Source organism: Coloeus monedula, assembly GCF_965178545.1.
Source record: "Coloeus monedula genome assembly, chromosome: 21".
Lineage (NCBI taxonomy): Eukaryota > Metazoa > Chordata > Aves > Passeriformes > Corvidae > Coloeus > Coloeus monedula.
Genome location: NC_138801.1, coordinates 5,542,933 through 5,562,202, shown reverse-complemented (window position 1 = coordinate 5,562,202; position 19,270 = coordinate 5,542,933). Strand labels below are relative to the sequence as shown.

The following is a 19,270-nucleotide window of genomic DNA, read 5'->3' as shown; positions in this document are numbered from 1 at the left end:
CTCCCTGATGCATGTGGGACCGTGCAGGAGTAGAAACTCATTTTGAACACAGATGCACATGGTTGGATGTACCATCGTGTCTACGTCAGGGGAGGGGGGAGAAAATGCCTGGTGTCGTGTTCGGGGGAGGGAAAACCAAAAATGAATCCTTTCTGTGACTTTTTTTTTTCAGCATGAAATATACACACTATTTATTTATTTTTTTAAATGGAACTATTGTTTATAGGGTGGGTGAGGCATTGATTGTGTTTTGGTTTTTTTTGCCTTTTTTTTTTTTGTTTGGGTTTTTTTGGTTTTTTTTTGGAAGAAGATGACAAAACTAATCTCAAGTTGATCATGTTTAATTAGGGCTTTTAATTCTTACAAACTTCTTAGGAGGGAGGGGAACTAGGATGGGGTGACCTAGACAGAAGGGAGAGGAAGACTTTCCTTTCTGCAGTCAGTCTGGGAGATCAAAATCACTTCCAACTGTACTTTGTACAGAAAGAAAGACAGACTATAAATATCTGATTTTTAACACTAGTGACAGTTCTGCAGGGAAGCCTGCACTGATACCAATTAAGGGGAGTGTGTGTGTAAAACAAAGGAAAAACACAAATATACTGACTCTTATTTTTTTTCCACTGCTGCTCCTGTTGTGTAACTAGCAAGAGTGTCCTTCTCAGAATCTCTTCTAGGTGGCAAGATTATCATACATATCTCACATTTATTCCATCTCTTCCTTTATACTTTTATTACCTCAGGGTTGCTGTGATCTGTACAGCTTTTGTTGTACTGAGTGTGCTGAGGGCACTGGGAAGCCCGTTGGTTATAAGCAGTGCTGTGTTCCAGTAAGAGTCAGCCCAAAGCCTTACAAAATTCAGTTGCTGGTCTCTGTCTTAAGCACTGGATTTTTTTTTTTTTTCTGTAAAGCTTAAGGGAGGGATTTTTAAGAATGAACACAGTGACAACCACAAATGAACAACAAGGCAAATGACTAATAACTAGCTCAGCTGCTCTCTGAATTATTCCTTGAAGAGTCCTGTTAGACTCCATCCGTGAGCTCCAAGTAGCAGAGGCTCTTGCCAGTTATCACAGTAGCTTGGTTGGGGTTCTGCAGCTATAACCTTGAATGCTGAACTCCTACAAGCAAGTTTTGCTTTCCATCCTTCTTCCATTCTGATTCTCCGTCTGGCCAGTGGCGCTCTGGATGCTGTGTCTCTGTGGGAGTGTGCCTGCCATCTCTGTGTGCTGGTGATGCCTACGACCTCTGTGACCCATGAGTTGACCTGGCAAGGGCTATACTCGAAGTGCTTCAGGGCTGTGCATGGACACTTTCTGTATTTCTAGTATATAATGCAGCAGTTCAAGTGTAACTACAGAGAAGTATTTATTCAAAGCACAATTGACTTGAACTTTCACAGATAAAGGACAGCTTCTGAACTGGCTCAAAGGTCATCGGTGTGCCTTCGATGCAGTCATGAGCAGAGGTAAAATGACTGTCACATCTCAGTCTTGCTGCCTGTTTGACTATCTCCACTTTAATCAGACTCCTGCATTATAAAGCTGCTTGAAGTGAGTTTTTTTTCTGTTCATCTTGGTTTTGTTTTTTTTTTTTTTTTTAAGTTTTCATGTGTGCCTGTTGCTATAGGAGTTTGTGTGTTTGTGTGGAGTGGGAGCTGCTGTTGGACACCCAGAGTGTTAACTGTAGAAAGTGATCCCGATCCAGGAGATCAGGAATAAAGGCTGTTTAAATAGCTATGGGTAGTAAATTAACTGTTTTCAGTTGTTACAGCAAGTATAGGTACACATTTTTAAAGAACTGTTTAGTACTTGCATAACATGAGCAATCCTGTAACATCTGAAGGACCCGAGCACTGGATCTGCTTTGAAGGTGCATCACAATAAAGAGGCATCTTGCAGCTTTCACAAGGACATTTGATCTGACTTAGACCAGCTCTGTTGGGATGAGACAGGACATCAGACAGGTCCCGTGACATGGTGGTGCCATGTGTTTCAGTTTGAAAACTGGTACTGATCACTTACATCTTGTAAAACCATTCATTTTATCTTTATATCTCTTGTAAGGGAACTTACAAAGCCAGAAGAGAGATCACACCTCTCTTCCCCAAGGCTGCTGAAAGAGTGGATTTTTTTCAGGAGTGGCTTAGCACTTCCCCAGCCTCTCGAGCTGTTATGACAGACTGCTGGAAAAAAGAAATATGGAAACACCTATTGAGCATAGGGAAGAGGGTTCATCTCCTCATGGAGAGCAGTGCAGTGTAAAAAGCTGTTCCATTTCATGTTGGTTTCAAACCCAGGCTTCCTACAGTAATTCTTAGGAGTGAGGGAGAGGATGAAGAGCTCTTGTAAGACACTGTAATAAACTCTCCTCTGTTCTCTGTGAGTTGTTTGTAATCTGCATCTTCTGCCTACTTTTGCTGTACCTTTTCAGAAACCTTTGCAATACTTGATATACAGTAGAAATTCCTTAGTGATTCCATGGATTTTCTTAACTAAATGGTGCTGTGCAGGAAAAAGATTTGAGCTCTGCCTTATCCTATACTTGTATGAAGTCTCCTGCCACTAGTTTTCTGAAATGGAGTATTTTCTTTGGAATATGTGGCTTTGCAAGCAGATGCTTTCCCTTCCTCCCCTGTACTCAGGGGGGCTGGATGGAGATGTGACAATAAAAGGAAGGTGACAGAATGCTGTGGTTCACTGTTCTTGCTGTTCCCACACAAACATCCTCCCAATAAGGGCAGTTATATAACTTATGCAGTTCAAAGAATTTTAAGCCTTTTTGTAGCATTTATCTGTTTATTGTGTCTCAGTTTATTCAATGAACATTTCCAAACTTTGCATGACATGGATCCCACTACCCAACAGTACTTAACACAGCTAACCAGCAAAACATGCAACACTACCAGGCTGTGTCAAAAATTGCACTCATACCCCAAGAGTTATCTGAATATTTTCAGTCTATGAATTTCTGAAATAATTTATTCCAAATCAGTAGTTCTTCTGGAGCTTTAGTTTTTTTCTACTTAATGTGCCTTTAAGACAATGGACATCTCTTGATAAAACAATCAGAAACAAGGAGAACAGTATTCAGTAAGTCAACACTGAAAAAATCTAGAAGATACGAACCAGAAGGACATCACATTTTAGAACTTGTACCACAAGAAAAGACTTTTAAAAGGAAAAAAACTTGTAATGATTTTAGTGTCCTTTCAAGCACTTTAAAAATCAGCCTCATTCATCTGAATTTCAGCTCTGTGTATCAGTAAGGATGCATTAAGTGGTTTATGAATCTCGTATCTCTTTCAGTGCGACAGTCTGCTCCTTGCAGCTGTATGCTGCTGAAGCTAGTGGGATATCCAGATTTAGATCCAGAATAGGTCAATCCCATCTTCTGAGGTACAGTCTTCAGCAGCACATGCTTATGCTTAATCTTTAATAGGCACTTTGCTTTGAGAGCCTTCCCCTTTGAGACAGAAGTGGAAAAGGGCCAGTCTCAAATACTTCAGTGGCACTACTTGTGCTTGAAGGCATTGCAGACATGGAAAAATAACTCATCCTCTGGCAACAGAGGCTGATTCAGTATGGGGGGAGGATTACTTTGGCAAAAGGAATATTTTTTCCATGTAAAAGGCTCCATAAATCCAGATGTTATTCCAGTAAGGTTTGTTCTTGTCTGTAGTATTTACACAATCACTTAGAGTTTGATAATACTGAGTATCCTCTTGCAGTTTTCAGTCTCATTGATACAGAGGAGTCACCAGAGCAGGGGTTTCTGCTTGCAGGTTTGTAGTGCTCCTATTCATGTTTTTAGGCTGTCTCACTCCATTCAAGATTCTTCTAAAAGATCAACTAAATCCATGTAGATGATGTGAAAGTGGCAGTTCATACAATCACTGGCTGTGCAGGTGAGTTTCAGTTAAATTTTCCTCTTTTAAGGTTTGTTATTAGGTATGAGATAGAAGCTTTGAAATAACATCCTTTCAGGAAAAAAAAAAAACGCCAAAGCATTGGCTTGTATCTTTTGAGAGACAAATTAGAATGATTTCTTCTTCTTTAAACAGCTTTAGTGCAAATATCTTCATATATGTTCATCAAGGCACTTTGATCATGTCCCTTGCAATTATTTTCCTCTTAACAAAACAGGCCATCACACTCCTAATGCTTCTTGTTTATGGTGATGTCCCAGCAGACACATCTTGAAGGGTGTGAAATTTAAATACAGAATTCCTACTGCAGAAATAGCACTACAATTCCTTATTACCATACAGTTTTACTAAATAAAAGTGTAGTCAGGAGCTTGGGTTCTGACAGATTGGTTGGAAGTAGATACTATGCTACCATTGTATGTTAATGTTTATATATAATCTTTTACTGTCTCAAGTTTGTCAACTGAACATGAAAACAGTATCATGAGATCATTCTCTCACACAATAAAGCTGGCACGAATTGGAGTAATATTTCAGTAAGAAATAACTCCCCAGAGGGGCAGAAAAGGTGCTGTGCTGTTACTGCAGGAACAGTGGCTGCCACCGTGCAGAAACACATACAGGGTCCATGTGTACTCAGCTTTCTTCCTGTTTTTCAAGATTTCCTGCCTTGTTGAAGCAGAGTGATGTGAAAGAAGGGTGATTCTGCAGCTGTTTTTCCTTTGGCTTTTACAAGATTTTAACTGTGGGCCAGGAATGGAAGTATGTTCTGGAGTTCCTGATCAGAAACATCCTTATTTGTCCACAGCTCAGGCATAACACTGTGCACAAAAAGGCTGTTTCTGAAAGCAAGGTATAAAATCACATTGGGTTAATGTGTGTGTCCTGAAGGACATCAGGCATGTGGCCTTCTGGTTAGTAAACAGAGTCAGCATCTTTTTCTTTTCCTCAGCTCCAAAGAAAGGTACCATGGAGCAGGTGTACTGCCAAATGCATAGGAAATCCCTTCCCATCTCTGCAGATGTGAAGGTACATAAAGCCAAAGCTGGCAAAATTTGCGTGAGGAGAGTTTTGTAGAAGCTTTATGGGGAAAAAGCTTTAGGCTGAGCTGGAAGATCAATGGTAGGACCATGGCAGGAAGCTTAACAAAAAGCCCAGTGCAAGAACAACAACAAAAATAACCTGAAACAGTAAAAATCACCTTAGTTTGTAGCACATCATATTCTGTTGTTAAGAGGGTCAGTGTAAAAAAAAGGAGATCCCAGTATCCTGAACAAGGGGAAGGGAACATTCCTGTAAAGCCTGTACTGGCTGGAGTGCCTGGGATAAGTAGTGCAGTGTGCTCTGACGAGACTGGATGTGCTCTAACGAGACTGGATCTGCTCTGGCTTAACTTCCTTCTCCCCTTGCTGAAGTTCAGTGATGAAGTTTTGCTGGAGCAGTAGAAAAATCTTCAGTCAAGTTTGGAAGATGCTCTTCAGGAGATGAAACCAGGAAAAAGACTTGGTCTTACAGTAGTTCTATCATACAATAAACATTCCCTGCTTTTCCTGGACAAGAACTACCTTCCTCACCAAATGGATTTAGATACTGGTAAGGACTGTGCTTTCTGTATTCCCTTACAGTAATTTTCATAAAAGTCATTTGAGTCCTCTTTGAGGACAGGAAGGTGCACTTGGCATTGATGGGAGAGGCCCTGTCAGTTCTGCTTTGGTTGAGACAGTGTTTCCTCTCACTACAGTCTGATATCTGCGGGGTGACTATTCTGTAACATCTTGCTGAAAACAAATGCTAGATATCTTCTTAGGTTCCAGGGCAAGCTGTTCTCTCAATCATTTTCTGAGGAACTGGGAGCTTCAGTGCATCAGGGATAGCCCGTTTAACTGGGGGGTTTCCCTCTTACAGTTTGGATTTGGGAGCTGCCTGGAGCAAGAACCTCATGTCTAGCAGTGCTTTCTCAAGATAATGTGCCATGCGGGCTGCGTTTGTGTCAGCACAGCTATTGAAGGCTGAAACTGCAAAGTTGATGTGTTCCTCCATAGGGTTGTAACAGACTCCATAGCCATCTGGAACCACGGGACCAAAACACATCACACAATCTGTCTTGGCTGGGACCTGTGGAGACAATGTGATTAAAACCTGCTGACCAGTCAGAGAAAAATGAAGCTACCAAATGCAAACAGCTCTGTCAACAGAGGAAACTCATCTCATTAAACTGCTCCAGAAGGGCCTTTGGTCAGCCTCACCTCCGACCACACACAAGCTGGATCCTACCATTTAGCAGCAATGTGTTTTCCTCTGCATTTGCAAAGGAGTGCTTCTCCCCAGGGTAAGCTTGTAGTAAGTCACAAGTAGACCTATTCAGTAAGAATCAGAGCACAGCACTTAACACAAAGCTGTTCTGGCTGCTGACTTCATTGATCTCACTTGGATTTAGACACCAAACGCTCTTGGTGATCCTAGCTTTGGTTACGTTAGTGTTTTACATGTCTGTGAGGGACTGTGGCAGCTGTAAGATCAGATCTGTAGCTTTACGGGATTGGCAGCAAGCTTAGAAATTTCTGACCCCAATGTAGATGAGTTTCTAACAGAAAGGAACTGAAGAGAAATGTGGAGAAGGAAGGCATGAAAAGAAACAGCACTGCTGGCTCAGATGAGTTGTACCTGGCTGGTTGAGAGATTGAAGTGCATTGCAACAGCATAGGCTGTGTCCATGAAGAGCTCGGGCATGCTCACCAGGTCCTCGATTGCCTGGAGCTTCAGCCCCAAGAGGTGCCGGTCTATTGCATTGCCCCGTATGGCCTGGAGGGAAGGAAGGATGGACAGATGAAAGCCAAGCCAGCAACAAGTGAGCAAAACTATTTCTTTGGGTTAAAGAAAAGAACACTTCTAAAAAGTCTCTAAATGTTTAAAGTTAGAAGGAAACTAGATCTTGCCTTTAAGACCAATAGTCTTGTTCATAAGGACTGTGAAATTAAACATACCAGCGGAAACAATCTTACAGTTCCTGCCCGTGGACTCCCTCTGGTTTAAGTGCTCGCCGTTCAACTTTGGCATTTATCAGCAACAATGATGGTAAGAAATGAAGCTATTTTAGTATTTGATTCTTTCCTTTAGGCCAGTCACAAGGGACACTTAACACACCAGCTAGAGAGGATTCAGTCTGTGGCTGTAGAGCACTGTCAGATCAGAGTCAGACCTTTGCAACACTAACAGCCACACTGCTTTGTCAGAAGCAAAAGGTGTTAAGGTCTTGTCTTTCCCAGAACTCTCATTTGCTGGGTAAACCCCCAAGCCTGGCTGCAGAGAGGACACTCACCATGTCTGTGTATTCCCTGTGGGCCTGTGTGGCTCTCCTCAGCAGGTCTGCTTTCTCCTGGTCCTGAGAATACACAGATCTGTTTAGGTTTTTTTGCTGAATGGAGAAACTAATTTTGGCTGTTCTCTAGGATGGAGGACATTTCTGCCTTGTGTGTCTGCGTGAAACTAATATTTACTAGAATTAATTTTTACATCATTTTGTTTGTCAGCATTACTTCATTCTGAATGGAGTTCATCCATCAGTAGCAGAACTTAGTTTGAGTAGCTGAACAGACTTACAGGGGACTTTTTGGTGGGCTAAGAAACATCCACATGATGTTTCCCAGGCTTTCAGTACATGTGAAGGAAAAGTTAAATTAAACCCCTGATGTGTAAAGATACTGCAAGCTATGGTGTAGCTGAATATGGGGTGCAGTCCTCCATAGCTGAAACCAGATGACACAGGGTTAGCAAAATAAGTTTTTCTCTTTTCTGGATTCCTCATACTCCACTTCTTTGAGATCCTCACCGATTTGTCAGGGCTGTCCATGGATTGCACAAACTTGAGGGAGTCCACAGAGGTGGAGCGAATGGTGTCGGTGCGGCCCAGGCGGAACATCCTCAGTGACGCGCTCTCGTATGTGGCACAGGCGTGGCCATACATCCTGGGACAGGGAAGAGAAAGCCACACAAGTGAGTCTGGGCTGGAAGAGCCTTGTCTGTGCCACCTTTATCAAGCTCATGTGTTTGAGTCTGTCAGTGAGGAGGTTGAGGAATGACCTATGGGTGGTCTTACCTGAAGTATGCCAGCTGCAAGGCCAGCTGGATAAAAGCATCAGGGCTTATCTTCTCTGACTTGGGGAAACCTTTCCCAAACTGATGAAAGACCATGACTTTGATATCCAGATCTTCAACCATTCTACAAGGAAAGAAAGAGGAACTGTTCCTTTGCTTGTTGCTCATTGTTGTAACACAGAGGAATGGATTTGCTTTCACAAGGCTCAGAGGGAACAGACCATCTGGATCTGACCTCTGCAGGGACAGAGAGCTCCAGCACACGTGGATCTCTTTGGGCAGCACCACAGAGGTAAGAATTTTTGGCCACTGCTGAAAAACTTCACTAGGTTAGATGGTCATGTGTGTGTTCATGCTCCAGTATTCTTAGCTGGATCCAGTACAGCCTTGCTCTTTCTCAGCAAATGGGATGAATCAGTAATAACCAGGTCAGCACCTCTGACCTTATTCCTGGCAGTGCTTTTCAGCTCAGCTCAATGCTGTTGACCCCAGAAGTCACCAGGAAGACTCCCTGGCTGCAGTGGGGAAAGCCTCATTTAAACCACTGGCATGCTCCAAAGGGGGACATGAATTACTCTTTCAGTCACCCACCCAGCTCTCTCCACTGCTTCATACTCACATGTTGAGGTTTTGCTTTGCCTTCTCTATGTCGTTCTTGATTTCTGGGGTGATGTTAAACCGCAGCTTTTTGGGCATTGGCAGAGGAACCATGGAGGATTTGACCACCTCCTCAGGTTTCTTCCTGCACAGAGAAATGGTTCTGTTTGACCAGACCTTTGGCATGAGGCTCAGCTAGGAATGCCAGAGCCTGGATAGAAATGCACAGGAGATCTTCCCTAACGGTGACACTGGTCACAGCCCGACAAACCCCTCACAGTGCCAATAAGGGATCTCCAACGCTGAGGAAAAGCAGGGGCAGGACTCACGTGAACTCCACAATGTGATCCAGAAGAGCAACGATGGGTGGGCCTTCAGAGGGAGCATGCTCATATACGAGACCACAGGAGCCATCTTCAGCAATGATGAACTGGGAGAGAAGCACGAGAGGACAGCGTTGAAGACAGGCAGTGTGTGAGGCACGAGATACCCGGAGAGACCTCAGTGTCTCCCTGTCTGTATCAGAGCCTGTCCTTGCACACCGAAAGGTCTCCTTTAGCAGGACAGCAGTGGAAGCCTTTCAGGAGGTGCAGAAGATCTGAGAGCACTGTTAAGAGTTCTGCAAAATTCCCTGGGTAAGGGTGTGCCTGACATATTGGTGTGCTCAGTGCTTTGGCGATACAGAGGTTCAATGGTTCTGATTTACTGAGATGCACTCACAGTACAGGAGTAACATCACCACATGCTGGCTTACCCATTCTTTTCAATCAGCTGCAACATCTGAACTTTATCCCATTGGTGAAGAGTTCCAAATAGGAACAAACCAGCTGAAAACACTATGAAGAGTTCAGCAGGTACAAGGAGAGTCCTCTAAAGCACCATTGCTACAATCTGCAAGCCAGGATATACCAACTAATGAAGGAAAAGCTCCAACAGCAGCTGCTATTGAAGGATCTTGACAAGACTGAATGGAGAAGAGATCAGAGGGATGCTGTGGGGTGGCAGTTGCATGTTTCAAAATACAAAACAAAATGCCATTGGGCAGCTTCTGGCAGAACCAGGAAAAGTGACAAGCCTGGAGGAGATCCAAGGAACAGACCTCCCATCGTTTGGGCTGCCTCTGAGCAGAGGAGGCATTGTTCACCGCAGGCAGAAAATTGATTTGTAAGGAACACAAAGACCTGCTGCACTGAATAAACTTGGGCAGAGGCATAAAAGAAACAAGTCCCTGAGGCAGCAATGAATGCTGGTGACTGCAGGGGGAACCACAGGATCTCATACTGTCAGACACCACTCCTTGTCTCCCTTGTTTTTCCACTCTCTTGACATGAGAACCTTGCCTGCAAAAGGTTCCTGGGATTTTTTTTGACTTTTTACTCTCAGGAAACATTTCCAGAGCCATCTCTTCAGCACCTTTAGAGCATCAGCTCTTACCTGCAGGGTTTTGTCGAACCATCGGTTGCCGCTGTTCAAGCGGCTGCCGCCACCGTGCAGCATCTGCGCGGCCACGCGGCTTTTGTAGATGTCCTCGGACACCCGGGGCATGGGGGCATCCAGGCACACGGTGCAGATGCTCTTCTCAATCGCACGCACGGATTCCTTGTTGGTCTTATCTGTGAGAGAAATGAACCGTGAGTAAGAGAGGGAGTTGCGTCATTGGAAAGAGATTGAAATTTGAAAGAGTGGGTTTGAAGGACGCAGTGTTGGGTTCCCACTGTACCTCACTGGGGGTGTCCACAGCTATTAAAATTGCAGCCAGCTGGGTTGTTACAGGTGTGAACATGCTGCATTCACCCTCCTTTTTTCACTTTTCTTACATCCTCTCCATTGCAAGGCAACAAACTCTGGGATTTCACTACACTTCACACTTTGAATCTGTACCTTCCAACCCAAAAATTACAATAGATTGTAATGATTGTTTCGTTAAGGTGGAAAGCTCATGTTATGTGTCCAAAACAAGCTTCCAGAGGAAAGAACTGAGCAGAGCACAGTGGTGAGGTTTGTTGTTCAAGGATCTGCAGTGTTTATTAACACTTGTGTGTTAGGGGCTCTACAGACCTTTCAGGAGGTTGTTGTAGGCTTTTGCCCAGCTGTTTCGGTGATTGGTGGTGAGGATCCCAATAGGTTCTTTGTTTGTTTGGAGGGAGGTGTTCCAAATCTTCTCCAGCTGAATGAAGAGCTGGTCAGCAGTAAGGGGAGATCCATCACTCTTGTAAACATCCAGCTCAAAGAACTGAAGGTGGGAAGAGCAGGCAAAGACAGAGACAGAACATGAGAGATCATTATTGTCCAACCCCAGAAACCAGGAACAGCTACTTTGAGAAGGTAAGACCTGGCCTAAGAACTTAGCTTGCAAGACCTTTGAAGGATGCTCAGAATTGAGAGACCCAAGTCCAGCTTCCCTTGCAGGGCATAAATACAGTCCTGGTTGTATGAAGCCATAGTAACAAGCGCCAATGAGGAATTCCTGTGCAGTGGGAGTGTTTGTTATCCAATTTCCTCTTTCAGTTTCCAATTGCAGACATGATCTTTGGGAGACAGGAATTGCAGGGACAAGAAACAGCAGAAGACAGCATTTTTCTGCCTCTAGTCTGTTGCTTACCCATGTCAATTCCGTCGCTAGCCAAAGGGGATAAAGGGAGCAGGAACAAATCCCTGGTGAGGCAAAGCTTGTGGGCAGAGACTTTGTTATTCCCTTCCCTCTGGATAACAGCTAGTGAAAGGGACAGCTGCATCTCAACAAATCTCGAAAGCCCAGCAGCTCCCCTACCTGGAAGTTGTGAACCACTGTGATGTGTCTGGACTGCTTTTTGCCTTTGGCGTAGTTGACAATGGAGTCCCGCTTGGGCCCGGGAATGCGGCAGGAGGAGAGGATCTGGTAGTACTGGTTCATGCAGAGGGGCTTCCCACCCATGTACTCCACTGGAAGGGTCTCACTGGAGACACAGCAAAGTAAGGAGGAAGGAGAGAGAAAACAGATCAGTGTGAGCAGGCCTGTGCTCCCCACACGGGGCACAGGCTTAACCTTATAGCTGCACGCACTCCCTCCCTCGCACAAAACCTAAAGGTGGTGGTGGCATAAGAAAGGGGCTGTCCTTCCCCATTCCTATCAGCTTTCTTAGTACAGGCTACAAAAAATTTCTGTTTGCTAGCCTTTCATTTGGGAAGGGGAAAAAACTGTCCTTTCTGTGACACCAGAGAATCAGATCTCTGGACCTACTCTGTGGCTGTAGGGCTGAGTGACGAGTGTCTGATGTGCCGCTGTGACTCACAAACTAGGCAGGGGCTCAATCACTCGCTTCTGCAGTCATTCCAACTACCCTGAACCTTGTCTGACTGTTGGTGTTAGTAAGCATATTTTTGGACCTTAAATAAGGCATGTCCAGCAGAGATTTGCTGGTGACCAAAAGAAAAAGGGTAAGAGAGGAACAAATTTCTCTAGAGCTCATCCCATCTAGCTGGGAGATGAGAAACACCAGGAACCCAAAATTAGAGACTCAAATTCCTGCTGCCTGAGCTGTAGCTTGTCTTGTGAGCAAACAGAAGTGCAAAGCTCCATGGGACTGTCAGTTGTGCTTGCTCCCTCCAAGCACGTTTCACATGCCAATGAAAGCATTAAAGTAAACAATGTGAAGATGGAAGAGTAAGTTTGCTTTTTTCCAGTGGAGGGGACTGTGGCAGTGAGCAGTGCTGGCCATTACAGTATCTCTCTTCAAATATGTGCCGTCATCTCTTGCCTTTCTACGTGGAAGGGAGATTTATGGACAAGGCTCAGCCTCTCTCTGACAGTAAGGAAGCTGTGTGAGCTGTCAGGAGGGTCAGTAACTCACTTGTCAATCATGGACTTGAAATCCAGGATACCCTCGATCAGCTTGGCAGCAAACCTGGAAAAATACCAAAGGTAGCAAGCTGAGATCAAGCACAGACTGTCTGGGGCTGAGGGACGAGCTGAGGAGGATTAGCAGAGCTGTCCTCTGCTCCTCAGAAAGCTCAGCCTTTCTGCCAAGCCCCCATTGTGCCCATCTCTGGTTCAATGATACAGCCACTCTGGGCTGTGATTTGAGATTGCTGGATAGTCCTACCATGTGGCACTTTCTTTTTTAATGTGTCTTACTCTACAGCCAAGGAATTCTGGACAGCTTGCAAGAAAGCAGGATTCAGTCATGCATTAATGACTCTCTAACAGCAGCGTTTGCTACTGATGTGTTACGATTTTATCACATCTGAGTTCTGATTCTTGGCTTTAAAACAGCACCAAGAGAAGGGGATTTCTGCCCTTCCCTGGCCAGGGGCCACCTTGGAGTGTCAAGCAAAGACGCAGCTGTTTCTCCCTGCATTCAAGACACCACTGCTGACTGAGTTCCTACCCCAGTGAACATCCTGCTGCTAACACAACTCCAGAGAATCTTCCTCTGTCATCGGGGGCTTGGAAACAAAGGCAGATGTGCCGCATGTGGACACTGAGGTGTTGTGCTTACCAGGATCAACTCAAACACTGCCAGTGCCAGCTCCCAGCAGGGTTGTGACAAGCCACATCAAACTGCTTATCTGGGAGTGACAGATCAGCCTTCTCTGACATGGGAGCTCTCACCTCTCCATGAAGGAAGGAGGCAGGAGGCCACTGGGACAGGAGGTTGTGGTTGGCTGAGTTGAGGTGGTGCCAGCATTCGGCATTTGCAGGCAGTGTCCTTTAGATTAGCTCAGCCTACCCATCCCTAGGAAAGATCAGTGGGCACAACTCCAAAAACCTAAGGGTTCTGTTTAATGAGACATTCTGCAAAGCAGTTTTCAATGAAAATTTCTCAGCGTTATTGCAGAACCTGAGGGAAACACCAGTGAGAGAGCCATTTGCAGAGAATGAACAGCCTGGAGTTTGGGCTCAAGGAGATGGGAGAGGTTGGTCAACTTGCTTTCAAGCCAGCAGTTTTGACAGGTTAAGGAGTAGAAAAGCACCAATTCCCAAATTTGCTTTCTGTTTTTGGAAGCTTTAATTTCAAGCTGCACTGTCAAACTTCTTTGTGCAGCCACAGACTACCCAAACACACATTTAGATTGTATTTCACACAGGAGCCCACATTTTTATGCAACTGATGAATTCCACTGGTTGGGCACTGGCAGTTCTCCAGATTATTTGGAAAACTTAAGAGTCAATAATATGACAGCTTTCAAAGACGTTTGTGTACTCTTGCACTGTCGTAAGGCTTATCCTCTGCTGAGGTGTATCAGAGAGTAGGAGGGAGGATTTGTTCCCAGCCTCACTGATCCCCTGGTACTTTTGGTCTGCCAGGGCAGTGCTGACTGGTAACTGTGGCAAAGGTAACTGTGTAAAGGTCAGTGCTAAAGTTTTGCAGGTGGATTCACCACACTCCTAGCAGTGGTTAAAAATTAAAGGGAGCCCACGAAGACAAGAGGGCATGGCAGGGTCTGATTTCAAGGAAAAGGTCACAGTGGGAAGGCTGGTCACTGTGAAGTTTCCCAAACCATAAATCACAAGTGAAATGACACAATAGGGGACAGTCCCTGTCAAGCTCCCCCATCCCTATAACTAGCAAACTCCAGAGGCATTTCTGGGTGATCTCCTTTACATGCCTGGGCTACTTTTTATGTCTCCTTTAACTGCACATACAATCATAGTGCTTCCAGTACATCCTCACAATGTCTCCAGCCAGTGATGGGACCATTTTGCAGTGAAGATCTGTGCTTGAGCAAAGACCTAAATGTAGTTTTTCAGTCACTGTTTAATACCTGAACCACTGGACTCTTTCTCTCCTGATTAAATATTTATAGTCTGGTGCAACCAGGAGTTTTCTTACAGCACAGACAGCTCAGACCTGGGGACCACATAGTAATTACTCTTTCCCAATCTGCCTTAATACCCTCATTCCTGTTCAGCACAGAAAGCTCATCCCACCTATAACCTAAGGGAAGGTAGAAAAGGACTTTACCTGAGCTGACCTTGTCGATCCAGAAAATCCTGCTTAGGTAAAACCACGCCTGGGCTGGAGTGGACCACAACTGGCAGGCGATATTCCAGGTAAGCTGTCTTCAGCCACCAGTCTGAGAGCTGGGATGGAGAAAGAAAACATGCAGGGAACTGCTGCTGTCCAACCCAAGCCTGGCTGATGGGTCTCAGCATCCTTCCCCCAGTTCTTTGCAAACAAAGTGTCCCACACTTTGCAAACAAAGTGTGTGGGGTTTGTGCTATACACATGGAAGGGGAGAGGAGGATTTGAGCAAGGCATGGGGGGCTTTTGGTGCAGGGCTTGAGCAGAGCGTTTCCTTCAACTTCTTGGGGCAGCTGTGTGATGCAGACAGGTTCAAGGCTTCAGCAGCCACAAGCAGGGCCAGTGACTCCCTGTTCTGCCATAATCTCTGCTCACCCAAGTCCTGGTGTGGAGTTTGCACAGCTTGGGGAGATCAGCAGCAAACTGGTCAGGTAGGTGATGCCATTAAAGCACAGGTGCCCAGTGGATGCAGCTAGGACAGGGGAGAGGTGCACATCAGCCCTCCACCCTCCCTAATTGGAGCTGGGGACAGAGCCCTGACCTACCCAGTTCTCTGTTTTCCTGGCTCTTCTCTCCAGGCCTTTCTGCAGCCTCTCCCCAACGCCTCCCGGCTTGCGGAACTCAGCCACCAGCTCCTGTGTGTGGCTCAGCTCCTCGGGGCTGATGATGGGCTGCAGGGCCAGCAGGTATCGATCCAGTGTCTGCTGGAGTGGTGGCACAGGCAGGTGGGGCAGCGCTTCCTGGTGGAGCTGGAATCTGCCCGGGATCTTGTCTAGAGCTGTCGGCTTCAGCAGGCCACAGGGCCTGGCCTGCAAAGCACAGAGCAAATGTCGAGACAAAACTTTCCCCGAGGTAGGAAACAACCTGGATCTAGGAGTCTCCATCCCAGCCTCTCTGCGGGCACACGGGTGTCCCAGCCTGGGAGCAGAGCACAGTTGTGTGCTGGAGAGGGTGCAGGACATCCAGGAAAGCTGCGAAAGAGAAACTCCATCTCCCAAGATACCAATTCTCAGCTCCTCAGAGAAATAGCTGCTGGGATAATGACACACGTCCCCACTCTCTGGACACCTTCCAGCCGAGAGTCTCCATGTGATGGACAAATTCAAACTCTCCCATCCCATGGTAAGTGGGAAGAAAGTTGTGAAAGAAATAAGCATCTTATGTACTATCAGAAACTTTCATTATTTCTTACAACAGCATAAGGCTAAAAAGTTAAGCAGAATCCTTGTGCCAAACCAAACTACCCTTCTGGCTTTGAGGAGGCAGAATCTAGCTAAGTTTGGGGCAGGATTAAAATGCGTCTTCTCTGCCTGTTCAGGAAACTGGGGCTGACGCCAACAGGCTCCTGGCATCCAGTCGGGTCACATGGGAGCAAAAGCCTTAGAAAGTACCAACCACCTCCCTGGCTGGAGAAATAAAACAGAGCAAACCCAAGTGCTCGCCCGGAAGTCAACTCACCAGTTTTCCCCAAAAAGAGTAACAACATCCTTTTGAATGAACAGGGTTGGACATTCTTCAACTTGAAGGTGTTTCAATATTACTCTCAAGGTTTCTAGTTCCCTCTGCACCTCCCTCTCCAATGGATCTACTGAATCAGACACTCCTGCAGGACTCTGGACTTTGCATTGTCAGTGTACTGAGGATGCAAAGCCACTGAGAACATTCCCTTTGACTTCCAAAGCAGTGAGAAAATAGCTGTCCCCACACCTCCTCCCATCAGTTAAGCACAGAGAAGAAAGAGCTAAATCTACAAGGTGACAAAGCCCCCCACAGAAACTGCCCTGTGCTCTTTGTGGAACCTGGCAAGAGCTGTGAGATTGAAGTTTGGAGAAGGAATGAGAAAAACAACAGGAGGAGGAATTTTTGAAGCATGAAAAAAGAGTGGGACTGGGAAGAAAAGAAGGGTGTTGATCACTGCAGCGTGGGCATACTGTACCTTCTCTGCTTGCTTCTGCTTCCTATCCATGGCTGGTAGGACAGAAAAGACCGTAAACCTCTCCCTCGGCCTGTCTGGGTCTCCTCTTCCACCTGACAATGTGCTGCCCATGCAGGGCGTCACCTCATTAGCCAACTGCCACATGACTGCTCCGATCAGAGGGCTCAAGGGCTGGCACGGCCGGGGCCGGGGACTTACGAGCCCATTGGTTTGCAACAACTGCCCTGAAGGTGCCTCTCTGGGCAGCCCTGACTGTCAGTGGCTCTGAACAGTGGTGCTGATCAATACCTGGGCAGAGCCTCTCTCTGATTAAGCTCTGGGCTCCAGCCAGGGCAGAAGTGCTGGGGGAGGTGCTGGGGATGTTGTTCCCTCAGCCTTTGCCAGGACCACAAAACTACCATGGCTGTTGGGAGGGACACCTGGATATAAGGCAGGAGAGACCCCAGTTTATGTCCTGGAGATGGCACCATGGGCAGTATCTCAACTGCCCTCACTCCCCATGCATGTGTGGTCATTATTGCAAGCTGAGACTTTGGGGAGTTCTGGGTTGTCAACTCTTAAAAAAAATCAACCAAAAAGTAACTCCACAGCAGGGCAATAAGAGTGCCATGCAGTCACAAGGAATCTCAACCCCTCCTTCGTGTCTGTCTAATGAATTGAGGGGTAGATGAGTGCAGTCTGCATAGGTTGAATAGAGTATGATGATTCCAAACAAACAGCTGTAGATTTTCTATGGCGTAACAATGAAAATCCAAAAACAAACTCAGGGAAGCCACTGAATGTTAAAATGTGGAATGCATTTTTATCTTCCCTCTTTGCTGTCCCCTGCTTGTTTGGTTTGCAGTTAAACTCAACGATTTGGTGGGAGGAGGAACAGTGATCTGAGCCGAGGAGGCAGCTGACAGCAAACAGAGGGAACAGCCTGCCCCTCCCCACAAGCAGCAGGAAGACGAACACCAGTGGAGCAGGGTGTGCAGAGAGGGCCAGCCCATGGGCTGGCATCGCTGCCGAACCACGTTCCCACACAGCAAAGGACACCTTTTCCAGAGCCTGCAAAGCCGGTGGGAAAGGAAATCCAGCTCACGGGGAGCAGGAGGAATTTCATAGCTGATTCTCAGCACAGCCACAGCATTGAGTGTTAGGATGTCAGAGGTTTGTCTTTTATTTTTAAATCAGAAGCTGGAGTACCCCTTAAGCCCAGAGACAACTGGCTCTGCCTGATCCCTCAGTAACCCTGGGCATGGATCCACACTGTAGCTGCTGTCCTGCTGCTCTGTCTCCTCCTCTCAGGACCTGTAAGGGACTGCTCCCAGTGAGCAGCTCCCAAGCCTGACAGGGATCTGACAGCTCTGCCGCGTGTGCAGGGTGGGCACGTTGGGAGCCAACGATGCAGTCTGCCTGGGCTTCCCTGGCCCCTACCTGTCCAGCAGCCACCTTTCTGCTGTGCAGCCCCAACTGGACATCTCAGTACAAGAAAGACAAGGTACTGCTGGAGAGGGTCCAGCAGAGGACATAAAGATAATTACGGGACTTGAGCATCTCTCATATGAGGAGACTGAGAGACTGTGGGAGTTGAGCCTGTTTAATTTGAAGAGGAGGCTGAGAGGGAATCTCAATGCATATAAATATCACCAAGGTGGGTGTCAAGACGGTTGTGCCAGACTCTCTTCAGTGGTGCCCAGTGACAAGAGGGGCAGCAATGGCCATAAACTAAAAACACAGGAAGTCTGCCCTCAACATGTGGAGTAACTTTTTTACCTTGGGGATGGCAGAGCACTGTGCTCAGGGAGGGCGTGGAGTCTCCCTCTCTGGAGATACTCCAAAGCCACCTGGACACGTTTCTGTGTCACCTGCTCCAGGTGACCCCTGGCAGGGGGGGTTGGACTGCGTGATCTCCAGAGATCCCTTCCAACCTTAACAATTTGGGACTCTGTCATCTCCATCCCGGACAGCTTCAGCGCGCACGCTGCCGCCAGGCACGGGAAGACACCAGCGGGCCTGGGGGACTGACTTCGGCAGGGTCCCTGCCCCGCTCCCGGGGAAGGTGGCACCGAGCCCATCCGAACCACTCGCCCGCCCGTCCCTGACCGGGGATCAGGGCTTGTGCCCCAGGCTGGGGCGCGGGGCCGCACTCGACAGTGGCACTGCCGGGAGCCACCGCCTACCCTGCCCCAGCTGAAGGTCCCGCACGGACCCGGGCCTGCCCTCCCGCCCTGTGCCCCGCCCGGCGCAGGGACCCTCGACCCGCTCGGCCGCCACCTCACGCCCCGTCCCCGGCCGGTCCTGGCGGAGCCGCCCCTCCCGATGTCGCTCTTACCGCAGCCCTGGCCACCCAGGCGAGCATGGCCCCACGCCCCGGACCCCGGGCCCGTCGCAAGGACACCCCGGCCGCACCGGGCGCCGCCGCTCCACCGCCCCGGGGCGGGGCCGCCCCGCCGCCATCCTGGAGTAGGGCGAAGCCCGCCCTGCCATCTTTGAGAAGGGCAGAGTGATGCTTTAAGCGGAGGGCGCGCCGCGACCGGTGTCGGAGCCGTATTACAGCCCCTTTCTCCGCTGCCTTTTCCCGGAGGCGGTGAGGAGGGTCCTCCCGCTCGCCTCTCCGCGCCTCCGCTCCCTCCGCGCTCCCGTCCCGCCGCTGTGCGGGCAGCGGAGGCCGCGCCCTGCACAAACATGGCGGCGTGGGCACGACGGTGGCCGGCAGGAGCCGC

The 19,270-nt window shown here is 47.5% G+C and overlaps 1 protein-coding gene across 2 annotated transcripts; it reads right to left on the bottom strand.

Annotated features, from left to right (window-relative positions):
- Positions 1 to 2,779: 2,779 nt before the first annotated feature.
- On the bottom strand, positions 2,780 to 19,034 carry CRAT (carnitine O-acetyltransferase; the record flags this gene model as incomplete). Of its 2 annotated transcripts, XM_082295337.1 has the most annotated exons (15): positions 2,780 to 6,044; positions 6,594 to 6,731; positions 7,249 to 7,311; positions 7,759 to 7,894; positions 8,026 to 8,148; positions 8,644 to 8,766; positions 8,951 to 9,051; positions 10,056 to 10,234; positions 10,680 to 10,854; positions 11,392 to 11,557; positions 12,452 to 12,505; positions 14,567 to 14,685; positions 15,172 to 15,435; positions 16,563 to 16,665; positions 18,880 to 19,034. In XM_082295337.1, the coding sequence occupies 15 exons, from the start codon at positions 19,032 to 19,034 to the stop codon at positions 5,829 to 5,831; spliced, it is 2,115 nt and encodes a 704-aa protein (XP_082151463.1). In that variant the 3' UTR covers positions 2,780 to 5,828. The 2 variants fall into 2 exon arrangements, with proteins under 2 accessions (XP_082151463.1, XP_082151462.1); XM_082295336.1 differs by lacking the exon at positions 16,563 to 16,665 and having other exon boundaries at positions 18,880 to 19,010.
- Between the last annotated feature and the right edge of the window lie 236 nt (positions 19,035 to 19,270).